The following is a 27,058-nucleotide window of genomic DNA, read 5'->3' on the forward strand; positions in this document are numbered from 1 at the left end:
CAGTCCTTTTCAATCCAAGTTTGCCTTCACAGTTGCAGACCTGGAAGGGTATGTCTACACTACACCACTAATTCGAACTAACTTAATTCGAATTAGTTAATTCGAACTAAACTAATTCGAATTAGTGCATCTAAACCTAAAAACTAATTCGAATTAGCGATTTGCTCATTCGAAATAGCATGTCCACATTGAGTGGACCCTGAACTGAAGTTAAGGCTGGCCGGAAACAGTGCCAGCAGGGCATCAGGTTAGGGCTTAGACTGTGGAGCTGCTGCCTCAGGCTAGCCAAGGGCTGTGCTTAAAGGGACCCAACCCCCACCCCAGACAGACAGTTCTCAGGGTTCCCTGCTTGCTTGTCTAACTCGATGAGGGACAGCAAAGCAGTCTTGACTTGGAGTGCCCTGAGTGCCCACACTCGGCACATTACAGCACTCGCCCATCAGCCCGGCTGCACTTGCTGCAGGCTGCCATCCGGGAGGGTCAATCGGGGGGCTGTCAGGATCCAGGAGGCCCTGCAGGAGAGCTTCCACCCCGAGGAGCCCGCAGAGCCACCCCAGTCCTCCCCATCAGGGGCTCGTGCCCCATTCCTCCCTCACCTCCTTCCAGTTACCCTTCCCTAGCCCCCCTTCCTGATGTAAAAAATAAGGGACACGTGTGTTCAAAAATAGAAATTCTTTTTATTTAACAAAACTGAGGGAGGGGGGATTAACCTCTGGGGAGACTGGGAAAAGGAGGTAGGAGAGGGGAAGAGAGAGGGTGAGAGAGGGGAGGTGGAAACCTGGGAGGAGGGAGCTGGAAGGGGGAAGCCAGGGGAAGGAGGAGGAGGGGAAGTACAAAACTATGGTACGCCATATCTTCAGTACTGTGTACAGATGTGGTCTCCTCACCTCAAAAAAGATATTTTGGCCTTGGAAAGGGTTCAGAAAAGGGCAACTAAAATGATTAGGGGTTTGGAACAGGTCCCATATGAAGAGAGGCTAAAGAGACTGGGACTTTTTAGCTTAGAAAAGAGGAGACTGAGGGGGGATATGATAGAGGTCTATAAAATCATGAGTGGTGTGGAGAGGGTGAATAAAGAAAAGTTCTTCATTAGTTCCCATAATATAAGGATTAAAGTACACCAAATGAAATTAATGGACAGCAGGTTTAAAACTAATAACCGAAAGTTCTTCTTCACACAGCACATAGTCAACCTGTGGAACTCCTTGCCACAGGAGGCTGTGAAGGCTAGAACTATAACAGAGTTTAAAGAGAAGTTAGATAAATTCATGGAGGTTGGGTCCATGGAGTGCTATTAGCCAGGGGGTAGGAACGGCGTCCCTGGCCTCTGTTTGTTGAAGGCATGAGACAAATCGCTTGGTCATTGTCTTTGGTCCACCCCCTTCGGGGTATGTGGTGCTGGCTGCTGTCAGCAGACAGGCTACTGGGCTAGATGGACCTTTGGTCTGACCCAGTACAGCCATTTTTATGTTTTAAGCTCAGGGCTCAGGGTCAGGGGTCTCACTGGACCAACTTGATTTTCATGCAAACCTGCTCCTGGGTTTCCATGTGGCCTTTGGTGGCCAGGCTGGCAGCTATCCTGCCCTAGAATTAGTTCGAATTAACTTTGTAGTGTAGACATACCCGAAAAGAGAAGTTCCTTGATCCTCCCTAAGAAAGAGATCTGCACAATAATTTCAGCTTTACATTATTAACACTGTCCCCTTTCTAAGGGTAGAGTCTGCAACTATCAAGCTCAAACTACTGTTTATGAAAATTAAAAAATGTCATCAAGGAAGCATTTTGCACACTCCTTGTTTTCCCTATAGTCTTACCAAAATTAGATTAAAATGGAAATTAGATTAGGGTAAATTCTTCCCTGGGTGCCTAACGATAAGGGATGACAACTCTAAAATGGAACACAACTAAGAAAGGGCCGGGAAGCCAGGGCAGCAGAGCTTGCAGCTGGTGGAGCTGGGAAGGTGTCGGGGTCGGTGGGTGGAAGCTGCAGAGCCACAGATGGCGGGGCCATGAAGCCCACAGGGCTGCTGCAGCCAGGGAGCCGAGGGTCAAGTAGGTGGGGAGAGGAGCCCAGCACCGAGGCTGATGTCTCCCCTCTCCCGCCAACCTTTCCTGGTCTGAAAAACTCCTTTATCTGGAACCAGTCAGGCCCCAAGGGAGCTAGACCAGGGAGGTCCAACCCGTACTTAATTCAAAGCGCATGACAATGATAGCTAACCAATGTAATCATTTAGAAGTTTCTGTAAAATGATTGGGCTCTATTATGCTGTGAATTGTTGCTGATTGTGAGAAAAGTTTAACAAGAGACCTTACAGTTAAAGAGTAACATGTTCATCAGTCATAACATTTTAAAGTTCTTATTCCCAGTTCTAACATTGTCCATCCTCTTATGAAATGGAAAACAGCTAATTGCCAAAGACTGGATCTTACCAACCTAATGACTCCTATATTATGCTTATTTTAACAGACAGCCAAACATAATATTTATTTCAGTTTAGCTTTTATCTTCCTGCCATGTTGCAACTTCCACATTAAAAACACATGGCACAAACACAGTAGGGTAATGGACATATCCATTTGTACTGAGATAGTTACTGATCAATAGTAAAGTTAAAAATGACAAATACTATATGTAAAACTGAAGCTCATCTGGAAGTGCATGCTTAATTAATTAGTGAAACGTCTTTAAAGGACAGATAGAAGACACAAACTGAACAAAATCACAGGCCACACTTAAAAAAAGAAAATTTTTCTGCATTCAGGCAGTGACTACTCTGCTGGATGATATATCTGAAGAAATGGAACTAAGAATAGACTGTTTAAAGAAAAGTAATGTAAATCTGAAAAATCAATTGTCTCAAGTGAAGACCAAACTGAAGAAATAAAGGAAGGAGACTTAAATTTTGTAACACATTTTCCTATGTACATATAAGGCTTTTAAGTAATCTCACTGAGAAGCTGGAGAGCCAAATGTGGAACCATAAAATGAGGTTTCTTGGCCAACCAGAGAAAGTAGAGAGAGAAAATCTGCTAAGACTTTTAGAAAAATGTCTGAAAAAACCGTTCTTGAAATTCACTTTGAATACTGTGAATGCAAAAACCTTAGCAAGATAATAAACAGCATATCTAAAGTTATGGTATGCTTAGATATTGAAATGTGAGAATCTTAGAAATATACTTGATGATAATTGCTGGTGGTGGGTAGAACAATTAATTCATGTAATAGATTTAGGCAATAAAGTATATTCTGAAGAAGCCTCAAATTACAGGACATTAAAAATAAGCACATTTTTTAAAATGCTTTTCAATAGAATTTTAAAGCATTAATTTTGTTTCCTCCCAACTGCAGGTGCAGCTCAGTAGATAAGAATAAATGGTTTGAGGCCCAAAGCCTGCAGAGAAGCCACTGGAGCAAGTGGAATCCCCCTACATTTCAGAGGAGAAAAGAACGATTGAAATCATCTCCGAAAATTCTTAACCAGACTGTTTGTGCTGGCAATAAATCAACCTTTCACTGAGTAAAGGGATTATAACATATGAGAATGAAGGGTACATTTTCTTCTGTGGTGCTAATTCCCTGGGCTGACAACAAACATGTGTGTAGCCAAATAGGCCCCTGGTGTCCCTGATCTGTCAGGATCTATTCCCGGATAGCACCTACAATCTTCCCTTCCTGTTGTGATCACTTAATTTGAGAGGGGATCTTGGGGGGAAGGGGAGTCTAACTTTTCCAAGTGTCCAGAAGCCACTTCCTGCTGGTTCCTGCATCCTCCTAAAGACAAACAACTCTAATCCATCCAGCTGTCATACCCTGTCCAACCAAATGTTATGGAGGTTAACTCAACTTCCCTGAGGATCTGCACTTCTTATTTTACACAGGGCCAGCTCTGTTCATTCCTGCTATGATCTCAGTTCACAAGTAATGAGGGTTTTATTATTGGGCAGGCCTCTTACTTAAAGTGTATAAGAATGCCAATGACACACGCAGTAATAAGCTGGTAGCTAGTGGTTACTTTTTATGCAAATGTACCTCTGATGTCTGCTCTGAATGGGAATATAAATGCTTTGGCAATTTTCAATTTGTGCTTTTATGCATTCCGTCCCCTCTAAGCGCCAGAAAATAGAAGGATGAATGAAAGTTGACTCTGAGAATCAATAGGCAGATTTGTTATATTTTTTGTTTTCTGAAGCCTTTGGTTATTTTTTTATTGTAAAGAAAAATTTCACTAAATTATCTTATTTTTGTTTACATTTCTCTTGAAGCTTCCCTAGAGCAAAGGATAGCCCCCAGATCCCCCCTCCTCCGCACAACACATAGGAAATAAAACCATATCTAGCTTTGTGCTTGTGAGTATGTATTGCATTGACATTCAGAAACCGGGTATTTAGTCAGCTAACTATTTGATATATCATCAAATACAAGTTTTTGCATATTCCAATGTGTATGTGAGAGTTTAAGGCCAGAGACTTGAGATGTTACACATGAATCTTGGAGCACATGTTGGATCATGCCCTTAAAGGCCATTATTGATAAACAGTCCATAAAGTGCAGAAATATCACCATAAGGAACTCTGCTAATGCTCCCCGGTACTCTCAACACTTAAATATAATAATTTATTTCTGATGCCAGAAGAATAACCTAGAGATGTCCTCATACTAACAGTCAGCCTGGCTTACTGACTAGCCTATCAGTTGTAGGCATTATTATATAATGATGAGACCATGAAGTACGGACGGTTCCCTTGTTATAATCTAATACATGAAAAGAAGGGAAAACAAATGCTTATTGTTTAATCTTTTCTTACCCAATTTGAACATTCTATTAACAATTACCATGAAAGCAACAGTCTAACTAGAGTGATAAATTTATAGCCATACATTTTAAATGTCTGAATCTCATCAAAAAATCACACCAACAACTCTTAATTTAGATTCAGGGAACGCTGAAAAGGAAAGAAGAACCGTAATCATAGTTGGCCAAATTCCAATATGGCTAATTATATTCTGAATATGCAAATTCCCCTTCTGAGTTAATTGAATAAAGTATTCTTATTAACTTCTGTCCCTGTGTGGTTGTGTAGCGTTATTGGTGCTCTTACAATGGATGCTGCATCCTATCCCAGAGATGACTGCTTTTCAGGTGAAGTATGATGGTCCTTTTACATATACCTGACTCAATTTTGCATTTTCCCCTTGTTGTAACTGCAGGATCAGGTCCCTAGTTCATTATTTTACAAACCACTTTAAAGCATGTGAAAAGTCCTATATAAAATAAATAAATGAATAATAATATAATCAAAAATAACTAAGGATAGGTCTATGTTGCTAATAGAAATATTACCTTTCCCAGTGGCTACACACATTTGGATCTTCAAGATTCAAGGATAATGTTGATCCCATCCAGTGATGTAACAGCACAACTGGGATGCTCACAAACCACTTCAAATAAATAACCATCTTTTCAAACAAATGACCTGTAAAAAACATGATTAATATTATGTCAAGGTAATATTCAAACTATAAACACTGGGAAACAAATTCCTCCTTCATTAAACTGGTTGCACCAGGATAGAATCTGATCCCAAACCAAATTATACAGGCATTTAACAGCAAGATACATGCTGACAGTCTAGTAAGAGGAATACAATGCTCTCCTTAATAGAATTCAAAATCAGAAATTAAATGTGAATTGGTTAGATGACATTAGGTGAGCAAATGCACTATGGCACCTCTGGAGACCAGTGTAGGCACATCTGGATGAGCAGATTTTCTGATTTTATAGGGACAGTCCAGATATTTTGGGCTTTGTCTTATATAGGTGCCTACTATTCTCCACACCCTGTCCCAATTTTTCACACTTGTCTGGTCATCCTAGACCTGAGTCACCAGTGTAACTGTGTTAGATAGACTCAATTTACATACTAATGCTTATCTCAGATTGGAGAGGGGTAACTAGTGGTGTACCCCAAGGGTCAGTCCTGGGACCAGTCCTTTTCAACTTATTCATAAATGATCTGGAGAAAGGGGTAAGCAGTGAGGTAGTAAAGTTTGCAGATAATACAAAACTGTTTAAGATAGTCAAGACAGAAGCAGACTGTGAGGGACTCCAAGAAGATCTCACCAAACTGAGTGATTGGGCAACAAAATGGCAAATGAAATGTAATGTGGATAAGTGTAAAGTAATGCACATCGGGAAAAATAACCCTAACTATACGTACAGTATGATGGGGGCTAATTTGGCTACGACAAATCAGGAAAGAGATCTTGGAGTTATCGTGGACAGTTCTCTCAGCGGCGGTCAAAAAGGCAAATAGGATGCTAGGAATTATTAGGAAAGGGATAGAAAATAAGACCCAGAATATCTTCCTGTCCCTGTATAAAACTATGGTACGCCCACATCTTGAATACTGTGTACAGATGTGGTCTCCTCACCTCAAAAAAGATATTTTGGCCTTGGAAAGGGTTCAGAAAAGGGCAACTAAAATGATTAGGGGTTTGGAACGGGTCCCATATGAAGAGAGGTTAAAGCGACTGGGACTTTTCAGTTTAGAAAAGAGGAGACTGCGGGGGGATATGATAGAGGTATATAAAATCATGAGTGGTGTGGAGAGGGCCAATAAAGAAAAGTTATTTATTAGTTCCCTAAATAGAAGAACTAGAGGACACCAAATGAAATTAATGGGTAGCAGGTTTAAAACTAATAAAAGAAAGTTCTTCTTCACACAGCATGTAGTCAACCTGTGGAACTCCTTGCCAGAGGAGGCTGTGAAGGCTAGGACTATAATAGAGTTTAAAGAGAAGCTAGATAATTTCATGGAGGTTAGGTCCATAAAAGGCTATTAGCCAGGGGATAAAATGGTGTCCTTGGCCTCTGTCTGTCAGAGGCTGGAGAGGGATGGCAGAAGACAAATCACTTGATTATTGTCTTCGGTCCACCCTCTCTGGGGCACCTGGTGCTGGCCACTGTCGGTAGACAGGATACTGGGCTAGATGGACCTTTGGTCTGACCCAGTACGGCTGTTTTTATGTTCTTATCTGTTTATATCACAGAAATGACACAAAAAAGAAAACAACTGACATTTTTAGCTCAGAAAAGCCTGGATACTGGAGGAGCAGGGATGTTCCCAGTCAGAATGAAGATGCAATTGATTGAGTATTGTCCAAAAGATCAGCTAATGTCTCCAGGGACAAAGTATTTAGAACTATGAGTTCCTCAATTTAATGAAACACAATTTTATTAAAAAATACACTACCACAGAGTATAATTTGAAACAACTTTCTGTTGTACAGCATCTTTCATAAAAACTGTATCCCAGAATTCATTATCTATCTATTTCTAATGGCCAGTGCTGCATCAACTCTTCTGGGGCCTGGAGCTATTAGAATCTGTAGGCCTCGCAGGTTATGGGTGGGACCAAATATGTGGGGTTCAGTATGGAGGGGGGCTGTGGGTTGAAGCAGGAGAGTGGGTGTGAAAGGGGATGAGGGCTCCAGCTGGGAATGCAGGCTCTGGGAATGAGGCATTTGTGGTGCTCTGGGCTTGGAGTGGACACAGGGCAGTAGTTTGGGGGCGTGGGTGTGGGGTCTGGGAGGGAGTTAGAGACTTAGGGTATGGGAGAGGCTCAAGGCTGGGGATTGGGGTGTCCAAGTGCTACACACTCATTAATGGATTTCAGCTTCACAATACCTTTTGGAGGAAATGAAATATTACCCTCATTTTCCAGATGGAGCGCTGAGGTACAGATTAGAATAAGAGATTGAACAAGGTCACACAGAATACCTGTATCAGGAATGGGGCCCAGGTATCTAGAGTGCCAGTCCAATGTCCTATTCACTAGACCATACTTCATCCTATTCCTATTGCTTATTATTTGTATTACTGTAGAATCTAGCAGACCCAGTCATGTACCAGGTCCCCACTATGCTAGGATCTGGACACACATGGAATAAAAGAGACTTATGGTTGCCAACTTTCAGACTGAACAAAACTGAACTCCCTTGCCTTGCCCTTCTCCGAGGACCTGCTCATGCCCTCTTCGCCCCTGCCCTCATCGCTTGCTCTTCCCTTATTCTTACTTACTCATTTTTACCAGGCTGGGGAGTATTGGAGAGGATCCCTTTTTGACTGGGTGTTTGGTAGATACCTGGCAACCCGCTCCAAGTAGTTTAAAAGCTAAGTATAAGACAAGAGCTAAGAAATGGATACCGAAGAATGGGGAGGTACAAAAGAACAATTGTATAATATTGGTCAACATGGTACACAGCAGAGGAGAGCTAGGCAAATGAAAAAGTATAGGTTTCAGATAAAATTTACATGGAAATGATATGAATAACGGCAAAATCAAGACTGCTCTTAGACCAATCATGACTAAATGCACTATGAAAAGGGTGCATGTTATGATCTTGGCTATGAGAACACACATATCCCACTGCATACAAGGACAATGCTTGTGCACAGAGACTTGAATTTGATCTTGTGCTGACAGAAAAAAGATGACCACAGATTTACTTGGAAACAGAATGTATCTTTAATACGTGGGACAGCCTACTGACATGCAGATAGCATTACAGCTTACCCAGCCTGGAATGGTGAAACTGACAACAAAATCACTGGGAAAAGATGGCAGTCAGATAAACAAACAGGGAGCAATACATAAATGCTACTATCCTTTTTTTGTTTGTGAGTATATGTATGCATGTATATATGACATATTACTCAAACGTGAAAGACTCTGAGCTATTCCCTCAATGAGAGGTTAGGGAGCTTGCAACATCCAGAAAATATTCAATACCTTGCAGTATCAGACACATAATTTCTATGTAGGAACATAAGTTGCTTCTATATTTAATTGTCAAATACAGGCAGTCCCCGACTTACGCGGATCCGACTTACGTCGGATCCGCACTTACGAACGGGGCTTTCTCGCCCCGGAGGTCGGAGCGAGAAAGCCCCGTTCGTAAGCTGCTCCGGTGCCCCTAGTCTGCTGGAGACCGTCTCCAGCAGACCAGGGGCACTGGGCGGGTTCCCGCGCTTCTGAGGCTTTGCCAGAGCAAAGCCTCAGAGGCGCGGGGAACCGCCGCTGCTGTCACTTCAGTCTGGGTGCCTGTGGTCTGCTGGGGACCGTCCCCAGCAGACCACAGGCACCCAGACTGAAGCGGCAGCAGCGTTGGTTCCCCGCGCCTCTGAGGCTTTGCTCTGGCAAAGCCTCAGAGGCGCGGGACCCCCCCGCGGCTGCGGCTTCAGTCCGGGAGCCTGTGGTCTGCTGGGGACCGTCCCCAGCAGACCACAGGCACCCAGACTGAAGCCGCAGCCGCGGCGGGGTCCCTCGCCTCTGAGGCTTTGCCAGAGCAAAGCCTCAGAGGCACGGCACCCCGCTGCCGCTGCGGCTCTGCTCCCCGTGTCCCTGGTCTGCTGGCGGGGGGGCGCAGCTAGTGTGCTCCCCCCCCCCCCCCCCGGCAGACCAGGCTTTTGATTTGGACTCTGGGGCAGAGCAGCTGGGGCGCTGCCGATTGGTCCTGCAGCGCCCGCTCTGGGCACTACTGGACCAACCCGGCAGCACCCCAGCTGCTCTGCCCCAGGCGTCCCCAAGTCAGCTTCTGCTGAAACTGACCAGCGCTGACTACAGGAAGCCCCAGGCAGAGTTGCTCTGCCCCGGGCTTCCTGGAATCAGCTGCTGATCAGTTTCAGCAGCAGCTGACTTGGGGACGCCTGGGGTTCTTAAGTTGATTCTGTATGTAAGTCAGAACTGGCGGTCAGTTTCAGCAGTGTCTGAATCTGGACGCCAGTTCCGACTTACATACAGATTCAACTTAAGAACAAACCTACAGTCCCTATCTTGTACGTAACCCGGGGACTGCCTGTACCTGTAAAATCATTTGATATCTGATATAAAATCCCCTGATTGTAAATAATAAAGTTCTCTACTACAACAACTCCCCATCCACCAAAAAATCATCTTAAAAATAAACTGACATGCTGCCCAATTTTTTAAGTTTTCAACTACTGAAATGTATACTGATATGCTTTTAAATTTTTAAGACCCGACCTGTTGTTATTGTTCCCACAAAAGATTAGAACGAAAACTGGTATGCAGCAATTTGCCATCTACTCAAAACAATTACTTAAATTAGAAACTATATGTGCAATCACTAATTCAAATAAAATCATCCATTCACAAACTGGAATTTGCTTGAGTAAAAGTGTAAATTAGACTAAACAATTATTTCTGCTGTACTGGATCAGATCCTCATGTGGTTTAAATTGGCATGTTTCCATAGTCGTCAATGGAGCTATACTATTTTACTCCTGCTGAGAATCTGTCCTTGTATCTAAGGATCTGTCCCTATATCTTCATTTGATGACTCTAACATTAATACTATATATATATATATATATATATATATATATATATATATATATATATATATATACACACATTTGTTAAAGCTAACTTATTCTCTTTGGGTACGTCTAGACTACAGGCTTTTGTCGACAGAAGTTTTGTCAACAGATACTGTCGACGAAGCTTCTGTCAACAAAGAGCGTCTAGACTACATCCAGTTCTGTCGACAAAGCGAGCCACTTTGTCGACATGACAGTGTAGATGCAAAGGACAGTGTAGATGCAATAACGCCTTCTGTCAACAGAATTCTGTCGACAAAAGGCGTTATTCCTTGTAAAATGAGGTTTACAGCCATCGACAAAACTGTCAAGTTCTGTCGACGTTATGTTGACAGAACTCAGCGGCAGTGTAGACGTAGGTATAGTTTTGTCGACAAAAATCCACTTTTGTCATCAAAACCCTGTAGTCTAGACATACCCTTACTGTATATTTTAGAAATGTGCATCTGTCTGTCTTCCTGTCTGTAAGTCCGTTTGTTCAAGAACTCCTCCTAAAAGGTAAGCACCAGGACCACCAAATTTGGCATGTAGCTTCTTCTTATCATAACTTGAAGTAATGGCAGCATTTGGTTATGCCTCAAATGGGATGTGCCTGGAATTTGATTGTTTCTCATAAAATGGGAAGGAAGAGATCTAGTAGGAGGGAGTTATGCTATAGAATGAAGGGCAGCAAGGGGCCAGAGATGGGGAGCGTGACAGCTATAACTCAACTGGGCCAGCAAGGGACAGAGGTGGAAAAAGGGACTGCTATCTACTATATATACTTCAGAGAGTTTGTTTGTTTGTTTGTTTGTGTCTGCCTGTCTGTGTGTCCATCTGTCCCTCAGCCTGTCTGTACCTACTGGAGCTGCAGCAGCCATGGATAGGCGCTTTTCACCTGACCCCAAGATGCTGCAGCGAGAGGGAGCTGGTGTGGTCCTCTCTGTCTGGGGCAGCCTAAATACAGAAAAATGATTTAAATTAAGAAGAACAAAACATATTTGAGTTAAGGATCCGGGAAATGCTGAGTAAATTTTCTAGTGCAGGAATAAAGTAGATTTCCCACCACTGCGTTTAATTTTTAAATCATGTATATTTTTGGTAAAATAAATGTATCTAAAACAATAAGTTTCTAAGTTCCTTCTCTTCAGAGTAACAACAACTCATTGACATATTATTTTAAAAGGGAAAAAATAAAAATGCACTGGAGTATAGCGGAAACAGCATGAAATAGAGAATTACTTAATGATTTCTCCTTAGAAATACAAAATAAATATAGAAGCAGTTTAAGATCACATTTTAAAAATCTGAGAAATATGTTTGTTTTGAAAAATTGTGAAAGAGATCACCAATAATGTGTAGCTTTGCAAAACCTTCCTTCAAAATCCAGGCCTGACTGAAGACATTTCATGCTCTGTAACTTCCCTTTTTTTCAGCTTAACATGCTAAGGTAGCCAGGGAGGCGTTCAGTTTAAAAACAAATAAAAGCAGCTGCATTTTCAGCTTAGTATTAGCAACAAAGTGGTGATTTCCTCCATTAAAAGAGACACTTTTGTCATATGCAGACTCTATACTATATTTCTCTTTTTTCTTTTTTTTAAACTTCAATAACTTTACTTTTGGATACATTTAACAAAATTTAAAATATATTAAAAAAAATCATTTGCATGAGCCCCCTAGTGTAAAACTTGATTGCATTCCAGATCTTTTGCTTAATTATTAAGGAAAATCAAAACAGAAAATCAGTACAACTGATTAGCATTGCTAAAGTGTTTACATTAGCAATTAAAAAAACATAGATGATTCATTTAACTCTTGCTATCTACACTTTGCACTGATGTGTCTTGCTCAGAAATTCATGTTTATTACTATATAGTGCTATAAAAGTCTCAACAGCTATTATCAGAGTAAGGCAAACTACAGCCCATAGGCTGCATTCCACTTATCAACCACCTTAATCTGACCCTTGAGCACCTGCTGGGGCATGGCCATGTGCCATGGCTCCCAGAAGCAGTGGCATGTCCCTCAGCCAGCTAGCTCCTTTGTGTAGGAGCAGGGGTCGGCAACATCCAGCACACGCGCCATAAGTGGCACGCAAGATGATTTTCAGGGGAGACAGGGGAGTGGAGAAAGTCCCCAGCCTCACTGTGCGATCGGGTTAAAATCCAGAGCCACAAATGGCTCCATGGAGGCGCATACACTCCCCTTTTCCCTCCCCCAGCTGGAAGAATAAAGCAGCGCACTGGCACACTGATTGCAGGCTTTTCTTGCTGCTCCACTGGCCAGAATCCAGCCAATGGAGCAGCGGTAAGCCATGGCTGGGACAGAAAGCCTGAGAACAGCGCGGGGGGCAAAAGCAGACCTAGCCACCATCTTTCCCATGATGGAACTGCTACTGCCATGGCCATGTCTCTGCTGCTCTGCCCCCACCTCGTGTCACCCCCACCTCGTGCCTCCCGCATGTGCTGTGCACTTGCACCTGCTGGAGAGCCCTATGGGGCTGCTGGAGTCCATCATCCAGGTGCTGGCAGGCTGGATCCTGGCCAGCCAGCCAGCCAAGACCCGCTAGGGTTACCAGGTGGCTTCAAAAAAAGTACCGGACACACTTGATCTCAGATGGGAGGGAGGACCAGCTGGGAGGGGAGCAGGGCTGGCCGGGACGATCTCTGTGTGTGTGGGGAAACAGCTGGTGGGAAGCAGAGCTGGCGGGGGCAGAGGGCTGGCTGGGGGAGATGGCAGGGTACCATCCAGCAGGAAGCAGGTCTGGCCAGGAGGAGGTCGGGGGGAGTGGAGCTGGCCGGAGGAGATCGGGAGGGGGAGAGAACTGGCCAGCGGGAAGCAGGTCTAGCCGTCAGGGAGTCGGGAGGAGTGGGGATGGCTGGGGGAGATCGGAGGGGGGGGGGCCGACAGGAAGGGGGCTGGCTAGGAGGTGGCCGGGGGGAGCAGGGCTGGCCGGGGTGGGAGTGAGGGAGGGGAGCAGGGGAGAGAATCGGCCAGCGGGGAGTGGGACTGACCCGGGCGCATGCAGATCCCAGGGCGCTACCCATCCTGCGCACGGTCCCAGTGAAGCACGAGCAAGTCCGGCCCTGGGGATCCCCTCCCTCCCCCTAGCGTGCGCATGTCTACCAGCCAGGCAGTTTGCAACTAGGTACTGATACTCCTAATAATAAAACTTACCTAATTAGAAAACACTGGACACTTTATATGTCCGGTATTTTCTTAATTTTTTCCCCCAGACAGAACCCTCAAATACCGGACTGTCCGGTTCAAAACGGGGACACCTGGCAACCCTAGGATCTGCTGGCTGGACTCCCTGCACTTCTGGCTAGCCATGGCCTCCATGCCATACTTGGCCCATGGGCCACTAACTTATTCCGTGTATGGAGTAGCATCTGGCTGCCACGTAGGACTGAGTGTTACAATAAATAAAGCCTGTTACTTTTTTTTCCCCCAACATCTGTAAGGGCCACTCAGACCCTGCACCTCCACCCACCTCTTCATGCTGAGATCCTGCACCCCCATTCTGCTCCTGTCCCCTCCTACACTCAGCCTGTTCCTGCACCCTCCCTCCCACCCAGACCTCACAATCTCTCCCCTTTCTGCACCCTACCGCCCACCCAGATCCTGCACCCAAGTGTGGGGAAGCGCTGGTCCTTCCCACCCCACAGGAAAAGCTGTAGTGGAGCCCAGGGCAGGAGACCAAATGGGGTACGTGGTGGAGAGAGCTTTCCCCCACCTCTTCCCAGGAAAGCAGCGCAGGGCAAGAGGGTTAAATCTTGGTGCGTCACTTTGGAAAAGTTGCCGACCCCTGCTGTAGGGGCAGCCAGAGGCAAAGGGCTCTGTGTTCTGCCCCTACCCCAACACCATTCTTCACAGGTACCATTGTCTGGGAGCCGCAGCCATTGGTAGCTGCAGTGGTGGTGCCTGCTCAGATTAGAGACAGAACTTGAATATCATCTAAGGTGTTTGTGGCACTTTTTGCCAAAATAGCAAATTTAACACAAAATTCTGTTAGTAGCTATAATCTATGTACCTTAAATACTCCCCTTTAATTCCATACCATAAGGTATTCTTTGCTTCCTTTCCCTACTCAGTGTACGGAGTTTAGTGTATTTCACCCCCTAGTGTAATTCCTCTCTGCTGTATACCCCACTTCTTTGTAAAGCTCTTTGACATAAGGCACAAAATAAATTTAAGGCAGTATCATGTGACATTGAGCAGCCTTTAAAAATAAGTCTCTTTCCTTTTCAAGGACACAAACCTTAAAACAACATACAACAATAAAACCAAAACAACATATCAAAACTTGGAAGTGACCCCATCTTGTCAGCAATAATTAGTCTCATGCTAACGTGTGACTATGAAAAACCCAATTGCTTTTATTGATTACATTACAAAATTAAAGGCTGAAGAGAATGCAATTCAGTACATGTTTTAAATATGGAGATTAAAAGCGAGTTTGATGCAGTGACTCAGGAAATCTAGCTTGTAAAACAAATAGGAAATCTAGCTTGTAAAACAAATATAAGTTTACTTGCATATGATTATTTTCACATGAACTGTAAACTGGCTGAAGGTCTGTAAATAAAGGCCAATGTAAATACATGGCAGCATATTAAATTAAGAGAGGTTTCTAGTGAGACACCACTTGGAATCAATGTTAGGGTCCGTTTTATTTAACATCTTTATGAAAGACCTGGATGGAAAAGGTAAATGGTACATTAATTAAATTTACAACTGTTAGTAAATTGAAAGATATTGTAAATATCTGTGAGGACAGAAAAATTATAAAGAAATAAAAAATTCAGACAAAAATAACAACATGAGATTCTTTTGGAAAAATACACACTGATATATGTGGGGGGAGGGGTAGGAGATAATACAAAACAGAGATGTTCAATAGGATGAAAATACTTCAAAGGCAATAAAGCTGAAAAGAGACCTAGGGTGATATTGGATTGCAAATTAAATAGGAACTTGCAATACATTATTGCAGCCAAAAACCTAATGAGATTTTGGGAGGTACAGGCAAAAATATCATATTACAAAACAGAAAAGGACAGTCCTTTCGTATATGGCTCTAGGAACTGCATACTTACGATATTATGCACTATTTGAACAGCTCCCACTTCAGAAAGATGGCAAACTGGAAGAAGTTCAAGAAGTACAAAAATATTTCAATGACATGAATGATGGATTCATGAGTGAAGATTACAAGAACTAAATAGCATATTTGGTTAAATGATGAGGGGAGGAAGAGTGTGCTATGCATCTACCAGTAATAGAGAGTATACACACAAAGGATCAGATGGGAAGCGACGGTCTGGGAAGAAGTACGGCAGAAAGGGATTGAGGGGTTATAGTGGACCACAAGTTAAATATGAGTCAGCAGTGTGATGCTGTTGCAAAGAAAGCAAACATGATTCTGGGATGTATTAACAGGTGTGTTGTGAGCAAGACATGAGAAGTCATTCTTCCGCTCTACTCTGCGCTGGTTAGGCCTCAATTGGAGTATTGTGTCCAGTTCTGGGCACCGCATTTCAAGAAAGATGTGGAAAAATTGGAGATGGTCCAGAGAAGAGCAACAAGAATGATTAAAGGTCTAGAGAACATGACCTATGAGGGAAGGCTGAAGGAACTGGGTTTGTTTAGTTTAGAAAAGAGAAGATTGAGGGGGGACATGATAGCAGTTTTCAGGTATCTAAAAGGGTGTCATAAGGAGGAGGGAGAAAACTTGTTCATCTTGGCCTCTGAGGATAGAACAAGAAGCAATGGGCTTAAACTGCAGCAAGGGAGGTTTAGGTTGAACATTAGGAAAAAGTTCCTAACTGTCAGGGTGGTCAAACACTGGAATAAATTGCCCAGGGAGGTTGTGGAATCCCCACCTCTGGAGATATTTAAGAGTAGGTTAGATAAATGTCTATCAGGGATGGTCTAGACAGTATTTGATCCTGCCATGGGGGTAGGGGACTGGACTCGATGACCTCTTGAGGTCCCTTCCAGTCCTAGTATTCTATGATTCTATGTCACTGGGCCTTAAGCAGTCGCATAAGGAGGGACGAGAAAGTTGCAAGAAGCTCCTTCCCCTCTGCTACTTCAGTGCAGTAGTCGGACATAATCATAGTGATCAAGAACCCACAAGCACAGAGACTGTTCCCTCCTAGGTTTCCCAAAAGCATGTCATCTCAAAAGGAATGCATCCATTTCCTCTCTCCTCTCTTCAATAGCCAGCAGTTCTTGCCAAACACAAGGATAGAAACTAACTGAACAACACACTTCAACAAAAGGGGATTTATGTTGTTTGAAAAATGTTGTGTGTAACCGCTCCAGCCTGCATATAAAGACTGCTAAACTCACTAGAATCCAAACTAAATTTTCCAAAAATCACAATTTTTTCAGAAGGTGAAATACTAACTAGAATTGAAATTCTGAATGCTCTTTTTTAAAATCAAGAACATTACATGAGTCAAACAAACTATATATGTATTTAATGTTGTATATTTCTGATTTAGGTATTACTGGTATGTAATTCATTATTTCAGTTTATCTCTGTCTACAAAAAACAAAAATATCCCTCCAAAACCTGTTAACTTTCCATCTTACCAAACTGGGGCTATATCTAGACTGCAAGCCTCTTTCGAAAAAGAGTGTCTAGACAACAACCAGTATTTTCAAAAAAGCAAGCCGCTTTTTTGAAAGAGAGCACCCAGGCAGTCTGGATGCTCTCTTTCGAAAAAGCACAGTTTGTATTACATAGTGCCTTTTTTTGAAAGAGCACTTTCGAAAAAAAGGAGTTATTCCTCGTAAAACGAGGTTTTCTGCGGTCAAAAAACTGCCACATTCTTTCGATTTACTTTCGAAAGAACACAGCAGCTGTCTAGACGCAGGGGACGTTTTTTCAATAAAAGGCCACTTTTTTAAAAAAAAAACGTAGTCTAGAGATACCCCTGGGTGTTAGAAGAGTACAATCAGGAAGAAAGAAGTAACATGTAAAATGGTGTACAGTGACAAAAGACAAGAAAACTATTTCTAAGTAAAACTAATGTTGATGTCTCTTTGTAAACAGAGACCAGAATAATTTTTCAGAGAGAAGTAGGGCCTGATGCTACTGCAACATCCACACAGCAGATCCTGTGCCCAAACAAAGCTACATAGAGTTAAGTAATACTCCACAATAGTATAGGAGTCTTCCTACATAGATGCAGTTTCAGGACTGGAGAGGTCATTGTTTCCTAAGCAAACAGAGCATTAGTTTAGTTTACCTGATACAATGATAGTGATCCAGGATCAATAAAAAAGAAAATTAAACCATGACACTGATAGGGAACATTTCTGAAGCACATTTGCTAGAATAGCAAAATAAGAAATACTCTTTACTATAAGGGTTTTATATGCAGAACGTAAATTTTTCTTCTCTACACATTACAGTAAGGATATTTGTCAAAGTATAGTTTATACATATAACAAATAGCATTAAAGTGACAGTGGAGAAAAGCCAGCATTTTGAAGAAAACTGATTACATGTAGAGAAGAGAGAGGAAAAAAATATTTTTCTTTTTCCCTGAAAAATCTCAATGGGAAGAGCATGCACGCACTCTAGACATTGAAATTTTTCAGGGAAAAAGAAAGACAACTTTTCCTCCTCCCCACCCTCAAAACAATCATTTTCTTCAAAATACTGGCTCTTCTAGGTATGTCTTACGTCCATTGTCATTTTAATGTTATACATGGGAATGACTGATTAATAATGGCTTTTAAAGAAATGCATGTTTATCAGACTGATTTTTATTTGTATGTGTGAGGAGTTGTGATTTAGTGGTTATAGACCAGAGTAACAAAATGAGGGAAAGTTCAGTCTGGTCTAGCGTCATGTATCCTATCTTTGTCATAGTCTGGGTCAGAATAATTGCTGAGGATAAATCTAAACTCAGATGCTTGGGAACTACCATCACAAAAAAGAAACATGAGAAAAAAGTATTAAATTGCTGAACAGAACTATGAACCACCTTGTGGCTGATAAGTTGCTCCAAAAAATCCTGTGGCTGGCCATGTTCACTTATGCCTCCATTCCAGGAATGCTGAAATCCTTATTCATGCTTCCATTTCTTCTGATCTTGACTATTCAGACCAATGGCCTGCTCAAGTGCCAACTTTACAGACTTCAGCATATGACACTGGCAGCCTTCCCACCATATATAAAGGAGTACAATCACTTTGCACAGAGAACTCCTCTAGCTCCCTCTGTATTTTAGGATCCATTTCAAACTCGTCCTCCGTCCTTTGAAAATACCTCTGCTGTCCTACTCCAATATTCCTTAAAACTTTTTTCTCTCTCTCTCCTTCCCTTTTTCTCTCCCTCCCCTTTCTTCTAGGTTCCTCCTCATATCCATCACTAGGTTCCTCTCTTTTCATTTACATATCTCATTGCTGATGCAAAAGCCTTCTTCTCTGTACAGCTCCCATCACCTGTAAGAGCAAGAGCCTTTCTTCTATACTCTCTCCATTCCTCCTTGACTTACATATTTCCAAAATCTCAGCTATGGACACCTCACTTGCTTATGTTCCTCAATTTCACTCTACTTGGTCTCATATATTTAAAAGTTTAACTGTGGTACTGTATCACTGCATTTAACTTGTTAAATCATTCAATAATACTGTTTGAACAGAAGACACTACACAAAAAAGATTATATTACTGTATATAAAATAGACTGCATTCTTGACATATATGGAGAATATGGCCCCACAAGTCCTTATCAGGCACAGAATTTAATAATCAAATGCTGTGATTTAAAATGAAAAAAATGTTAATTAAGTATGAGAGTCATCCCATTTTAAGAATCTATAATATTTTTGAGCAGTTCAATGCATTCATTAGAAGCTTTTCTTTATACCTCTAGGAATCTAGTTCAAAGCAATCTATGATTCATTACAGATGATCCCCCGTCTGTCAGTATTATACCAGAGTACACAGATATAGAAGTCTGGGTAACCCAGATATGTATTTGTCCACATTGCCAAGAGAAAAGATATGAAAAAATTAATGAGAATGAGGTGCAGTCAGGCACTCATTCACAAAGATTAAAATGGGCACCATTCCTTCATCTCCCCCTGCCCAAGGGAAACAATCATCTTTGCCTCAGAGTTAGAGTGACTAATATGGAAAACTGAAATATCCTTGTTTTGTGCCTTGAAATTGTATAATAAATCATTAAATATTTAAAAACTTGTTCCCATTAAAGTCAATGGGCATTTGGCCAAGAGACTTCAATGGGAACAAGATTAAGAGGGCATTGGCAAGCAGACCTCCACGAGGCAGGATGTTACACATTAGGCTGATTCACCAGGATTGGGGGTTCTTTTCACTGCTTCTCTTTGCAGAAGCAATGTGCTTGCTGCTAACTGTGCTGAAGTCTGACTACGACCAGGAGGCAACTAGACAACTTTCCACTACCACATTTTATAGACCTCTCTCCTCTAATCCCACTTCAGAATACCAAAAGAAACTATACTGTCTCCTTAAAGAACTCCCGACCTCTACTCAGGACCAAATCCACATAGAAACACCTTCTGAACCCCGACCAGGATTGTTCTATCTGCTTCCCAAAATCCATAAACCTGGATACCCCAGACATCCCATCATCTCAGGTATCGGCATGCTCACTACTGGATTATCCAGCTATGTAGATTCTTTTCTCAAACCCTATGCAACCAACACTCCCAGCTATCTCTGAGATACTACTGACTTCCTGAGAAAACTACAAAATATCAATATCCCTTTGATATATATGGTCATGCCAATTTTCTTCTACAATTTGATCTGAGGAAGTGGGTCTGGCCCATGAAAGCTCATCACCTAATAAACCATCCTGTTAGTCTTTAAAGTGCTGCATAGTCCTGTCTTTTGTTTCAGCAAGACCAGACTAACATGGCTACATCTCCACTACTGTGCTAAATAAAGAGTGCTATAGAGAGCAGCATGTGCACTTGCTAGATCAGAGTTAGTTATACCCAGTGACTCCATCTCCTTTGACCACAGTGTTGGTCTACACTCTCATGTCCCTGAGCAGAATTGCCATCAGGCTACCATATTCATGGACCTCTTGCATGCATCTTTGTCCCTCCTGGCTTACATATGGAGTCATAGGCAAGATTTAGTTATAGTCTATGTGCTCTTCTTTGGAAAAAAAGATATGCAATGATAGCATGAGTTTTCAGTGCTGGAAACTACATAACCCTATATGATCCATGACTACAATCAGCCATTACATATTTACTTGCTAACTGTTTGATTTGCAAGGTCACATTCAAACCTCATTAACACAAGGTGTCAATGTAAATTGGTCTAATTTTCCTACTCCTGAGCCCTCAACACCTGCAGGTAAATAATAACATTAATAAATGTTTTGTTGTAAAATCAGCTGAACATCAGAGAATCCAAAACCTCACTGGGCTTTATTTTTTTAATCCTCCTAAAACAAAGTTTTGGGGTTTTGTAGTATAAAGAAAAATGTTTGTGAATGAACTTAATGTCTGGAAAATATTGTTATTATTAAAGATTGAGAATAGTAAAATATGTCCTTTCCAGCAACAGCAAAGTAAACAATGTTACATATTATGCATAAAAATTCTTTGATAATTAAGAGTGATATAATATCAAAGTTTCCAGTTGTGATTTACATCACTTTCAGTTTTCTTTTTCCACAAAAAAACTGTTTTAAAGATGTCCCAAATAATTAAATCCTTACATGTATGTCCTTTAATGATGAACCAGACTCTGCTTTAAAAACAGAGCCTAGTTCATCATAAAAGGAAACTAATGAAGGCACTTGCCTTAGAAACTGTAACAATCAAAGGAAGACCCTTTTGGTGGTAATTAATATTTTTTCTAGATAATTTCTCTTATTAAAATATGTTAATTTACTTTAGTTTCAGGTTATCTGAAACCTTTCTAAAAGTGAAGTCTGAAACTAATTCCTGCTGCAAGCTATGTAATTTGAAGATAGAAGAATTGAGATTGCATTTTCATTAACATGAGCACAAGGTCGTAAATCCCAGAATCATGATCCTTATATGACACATGTTGCATTTTTTTAAATCTGCACTTCTTTCCATTACTGGATGCAAAAGGGCAGCAGCACCAAGAGCATTCTGTCATTACAAAAATGGCCTATTCACAGAATTATCTGACAAAGCACCTACATGAACAATGCACTCTATTCAGTGATCTGATTTTTACAGACATTCATACACTAAATTCAAAAATCTCTGTGATGGTGGGTTTAATGAGGTACTTTGTTATTCTCTGTAATAAAAATTAAAAGAGAGACACAGAGTTCTTCAGCTTAATTGCCACATCTGTTATTTGGCACTTTACTGTGATTGACTGGAGTGTGTGTGTCAGAGACTCTGCCAAAAACAAGACACACTGCATAAGTAGACTTATAACTTATAGCCTAACTGGTATTAGCACCTTATTTGTTATGGCCTCTGCTGTTGGTCAATTAAAACAATGTATATATTAACCCAGATTAATTCAATAAAGACTTATGCAGTGGGTAATGTGGTTTTTTTATTAGAAACATTTATTGGTTTCAGATATAGGACTATGATCATCTCCATGCACATTTTATAAGATGGTGTCTAATGAGAGGAGTCAGCAATCCACAATGCCAACTGGGACTAAGTTTTGTGTTTGCTTACAGTCGTGTAGCACTGCTTTAATTCTGGGGAAATCAAGTACTGGGACAATAAAGACCTAAAATATTACATTTTGTGGTCATTTAGTCTAATGAATCTACTTGTATAAAAAAAGATAGAGGGTGGGAGGTGACACATTTAAATAGGCAACAATCTCATTTCAGTAAATAATTTAGTAATTCAAAGTAATTAGGTCTGTATTTTGAATTTTTCTTTCCTCAGGTCACCATTTTCAGTTTGGGCACTGAAATAGCCATAGAAGTACTTAATTACCCATTTGGGGAGGCCTAATTACTAATTTTACTGCCCACATATTATAAAACTTTGTGAAAGTAAAAATAGAAGACTATGCAGTCACCTTACATATTTCAGTATTTGAAGCCTATTATCTTTCTGCTCACTTTGCTACTTAGCTTCAGAGAGACAGCCCTGGCCACTGAATCAGGAGTCAAACTCTTTGTTTTGAATGCTTCTCCACTGCTCCATGAAGTCTTTGAAGCTTTCTTGTTTGATGATATGAGGCAGAGTATTAGACTTCTGAATGGCCTTTGTTAATTCAATTTTGAGAGCTCTCTGAATACCCAGACTTGTTCCAACAGATGGGCTGCGTCTAGACTGGCCAGTTTTTCCGGAAAATCAGCCACTTTTCCGGAAAAACTTGCCAGCTGTCTACACTGGCCGCTTGAATTTCCGCAAAAGCACTGACTTCCTACTTTAAGAAATCAGTGCTTCTTGCGGAAATACTATGCTGCTCCCGTTCAGGCAAAAGTCCTTTTGCGCAAAACTTTTGCGCAAAAGGGCCAGTGTAGACAGCTCAGATTTGTTTTCCGCAAAAAAGCCCCGATCGTGAAAATGGCGATTGGGGCTTTTTTGTGGAAAAGCGTGTCTAGATTGGCCCGGACACTTTTCCACAAAAAGTGCTTTTGCGGAAAAGCGTCCGTGCCAATCTAGACGCTCTTATCCAAAAATATTTTTAATGGAAAACTTTTCCGTTAAAAGCATTTCCGGAAAATCATGCCAGTCTAGACACAGCCCTTATGTTTTGGCAAGAATGAAAGTGATATTATCCCTTGCAACCTCTAGAACTGGATGCTTGCTTTTGGGATGAAAATTGAATCAGCTCTACTTCTGGTGAAAGGTACAACATCTTGGCTATATGGTGCTCTCAGCTCTGATCTTTTTTGAGATTGAGAAAGGCCATTGAGATTAATAAGAAGTAGAGACATGATCCCAAACAATTCAGTTGTGTACTTTGTGAAGATATTTAAAGCCCAAGTGAGGTCTCATAGCAGAGGTCTACGCACACAATGTAGGGATAATTAGGGATACCACTTTGGGGGATTTCTTGATGCAATGGTGAAGTGAAATATTCCTCCAGTCTGTTGGCTCCAATATTCTGGATAAACATATGCCGCCACAAAATATTTTGGAGATTTAGGTCCATGACCAGACACCTGGTGGAAATTCCACAGCTTGCCTCCTCTGGCCTTACAAGATATTGTAGTATGGTCCTTATTTCAGCAACTGAACTTTTGCCTCTTTATGGAGCATGTGTTATTAGTTCATGCCTTCTTGGTCCTTAGCAAAATGTCTATGAGCATACATACCCTTCCTTAACTATCAGCTGTTCTTGTTAATGTACAAGAATGATTTTCAAGAGATAGTATGTTTCTATTGCAAGGAAAGAAGATGAATGGGACAGGTGCCATATTGACCAAGACTGAAAAGCTTGACCTTCTGAATGGTGGAGATTATTATTATTGTTATTGCTACCCCTTTACTAATATTGTGCATTGTTCTAGGGTATGTCTACACTAGCTCCCTAGTTTGAACTAGGGAGGCTAATGTAGGCATTCGAAGTTGCAAATCAAGCCCAGGATTTAAATATCCCACACTTGATTTGCATCTTCCCACCATTTTTTGAAATTTACAAGTCCGGACTAACTGCCTGTGTCTACACGCGGCAGGGAAACAGGCGTTCGAATTAAAGACCCTAAATCGAACTACCGGTTAAACCTCATTGCAGGAAGAATAACAGGTAGTTCGATTTAGGGCTTTAATTCAAAATACCGGGTCCCTGCTGCATGTAGACGCAGGCAGTTAGTTCGGGTTTGTAAGTTTAAAAAATGGCGACTGGACGGGAAGATGCAAATCAAGCGCAGGATATTTAAATCCTGGGCTTGATTTGCAACTTCGAATGCCTACATTAGCCTCCCTAGTTCGAACTAGGGGGCTAGTGTAAACATACTCATAGAGAGTAGGTAGATGGGTACAGAAGTGATCATGGCCAGGTATGGCAGAGAATACCTATTGCTATGGATGACTGATACAGTTTTCTGGAAAGGAAGTCAGGTGTAACTTAAACTGAAGAAATCCACTTTCCGTCTGCCTCTGGATTTGATCAGAAGACTGAAGCTCCATTTGGCAGTGTTGTCTTCAAGTCATCATTGTCAAGTCCGAGTCGAGTCTTAAGTCACTACAGTTCAAGTCTCAAGTCGAGTCTCGAGTCCCTAGAGTCACTTTCGAGTCAAGTCCCAAGTCGAGTCTCTAGTCTTAATTTTAAAAATGTCGTCACTTTTGTACAAGCCATCAACATTGGCATTTTCAGACAATTTTTTCACCAAGTCAATTTAACAAAATTAGCAAGTCTCAAGTTGAGTCTCATGTCACAAACAATGAACCCGAGTAGAGTCTCAAGTCGAGTCACCTAGGCGACTTAAGTCTGACTTGAGTTCAAGTCGTGGAACTAGAGTCAACAACTCTGCCATTTGGCCCAACCTATCACATTCCAGTTCAGCAAGTCTGCTGCGATGAAGTTCTTTTAGATGCAGTCTATATGGGGAGGTGGGATTTTTCTCAGTTCAGGAGAGTAGGAGAGTGGCCTCTTTCTGAAAAAGTTCTTCCATGTTTATTGCTATGAACAATAGCAGATGTGTTGTCTGTCACTACTAGAATGTCTTAGTTGACCAGTCAAAGCATTCAGATGTGCAACGCTGTTTCATACTGCTCTACATGCCATCTAAATTATATTGTGGCTCATGTTCCTTTGCCTCTCCAACCTTGTAATCTCCCTCCTGCTTCCCACATGTGTATTTTACCATACCTTCCTTTCTTAAAACTCTCCTTATTTCTGTAATTGGTGGATGTTATTTGTTTTACTAAAACACAGCTTCAAGATAAATTATACAATACTTGTCATATGTGGTACCTTATAAAGAATGTAAATATCTTTGTCCACATTTTACAAAACAGGTACCTAATGCACAGAGATGGAGTCATTTAGCCAAGTACACATACAATAGGTCAATAACAAAGCTGGGAATAGAATTAAAGTTTCCTGTAATGGTATTACACACATTGCCTATCCATAGGACCAAGCTATCTGCAATACATCTTACAGCCTCAATGGAAAGGGACATGTGTGAAATACCATTATCAATTTGTGAAATGTATATGTGTGAGACTTAATCCTTAGAGGTGCTAAGTATTCTCAACTCTCATTTACTTCATCAGAAATCAAGAGAATTCAGTCAACTCTACAAAGGAAGCTTGTAAAAACACAAACAGAACTGGGCTGTATCATGGGACATGGCTGCTCTTTTGTATTCTGCCCACAAAAATAGCATAGACCCTATGGTTGTGCCTCTACCCTTTTTGTTTTGTATTCCATCCATCAACTTCAAAACAGTAATGGTGTTTACAATATTTACAATATTCAACTAGCTTCTGCCCCTCTCACCAGAGTCGAGGATAACAGAAGACTAGTTGGAAAAACTTAAAAAACAACAAATAGTCTAGCAGCACCTTAAAGACTAACAAAATATGCACATAGTATCATGAGTTTTCATGGATACACCCCACTTCTTCAGAAGACTGGAGTATTAGAAGTCTAGATCCAAGAATAAATAAAGGAAGGCAGGGGCAGGGGCAGGAGAAGGGGCAGGAGAAGGGGAAGGGGGGTGGAGGGGAGAGAAAAAAATAGTGAATTGGATTGTTCAAGTGACAAGAGGCTGATAAGAACAATTTGCACCTCTATAAGTGCCCACTGTTTGGTTGGTTGGTTGGTTGGTTAAGTCATTAGAATGTGGAAGGTAGTGTACAAGCCAGCCAATATCTTTATTCATTCCTCTCTGATAAGAATCAAACTTGTAAATGAAGTTAGTTCCAACCCTTCCCTGCTGTATATTTGGCTTGTGGAATTGGCCTGAAACAACACTGTGACTTTGAGATCCATTGAGTGCCTGGGCAAGTTAAAGTGTTCTCCAATAGGTTTCTGTGTGTTGCCTTTTCAGATATCTGATTTGTGTCCATTAATACTTTCCCATAGAGACAGTCCAGTTTGGCTAATATACATGGCAGTGGGGCATTGCTGACATTTATGAAGATTTGGTATTTTATAAAAAAGATTTGTTGTTCTGAGCCTCTGTCTGGGTAGGTTCAACTAGCTCTTCTCCTCCCTATTTTCTTCCTTCTCCCTCCTGCCTTTCCTTCTTTTGCTTTTCTTTTATCAGCCCAGGGAAGATGAAACAATTGGCTCAGCCAGGCAGTCTAATTTAGTAATTGCCACCTTCAGCTTCCTATTGGGGATCTAATTACTATTAGGAATGATCAGCGTGCAGGATCAGCTGTTTGCATTCTGCACTCTGTCACAGGCAGTATATGAAGAGGCAAAGATGCCTTTTTGGTTCCATTATGTCTTCTAATCTTTCTTTCTTTTTTTTTTTTTTTTTGGTCTATTTACTTTTTGCTATGTTAATTACAGCGAATGAACTTATTCTTTATGGCTATGTCTACACAACAGTGTTATTTCAGAATAACTAACGTTATTCCAAAGTAACATAGTCTGCATCTACAGTACAATCAAAATGCAGGACAATGTAGCACTTTAAAGACTAACAAGATGGTTTATTAGATGATGAGCTTTCGTGGGCCAGACCCACTTCCTCAGATCAAATAGTGGAAGAAAGTAGTCACAAC

General features: G+C 41.4%; 1 protein-coding gene across 2 annotated transcripts in view; it reads right to left on the reverse strand.

Moving 5' to 3' along the window:
- Positions 1-27,058, reverse strand: part of MEGF10 (multiple EGF like domains 10) — a 176,538-nt gene that overhangs the window by 124,486 nt on the left and 24,994 nt on the right. For both annotated transcript variants that reach the window (XM_006130122.4, XM_075931920.1), the window contains exon 2: positions 5,343-5,475. In XM_006130122.4, the coding sequence (XP_006130184.1) occupies positions 5,343-5,458 (116 nt within the window). In that variant the 5' untranslated portion in view covers positions 5,459-5,475. The remainder of the gene's footprint in view (positions 1-5,342; positions 5,476-27,058) is intronic.

Source organism: Pelodiscus sinensis, chromosome 6 (assembly GCF_049634645.1).
Source record: "Pelodiscus sinensis isolate JC-2024 chromosome 6, ASM4963464v1, whole genome shotgun sequence".
In the NCBI taxonomy this organism is placed as follows: Eukaryota; Metazoa; Chordata; order Testudines; family Trionychidae; genus Pelodiscus; species Pelodiscus sinensis.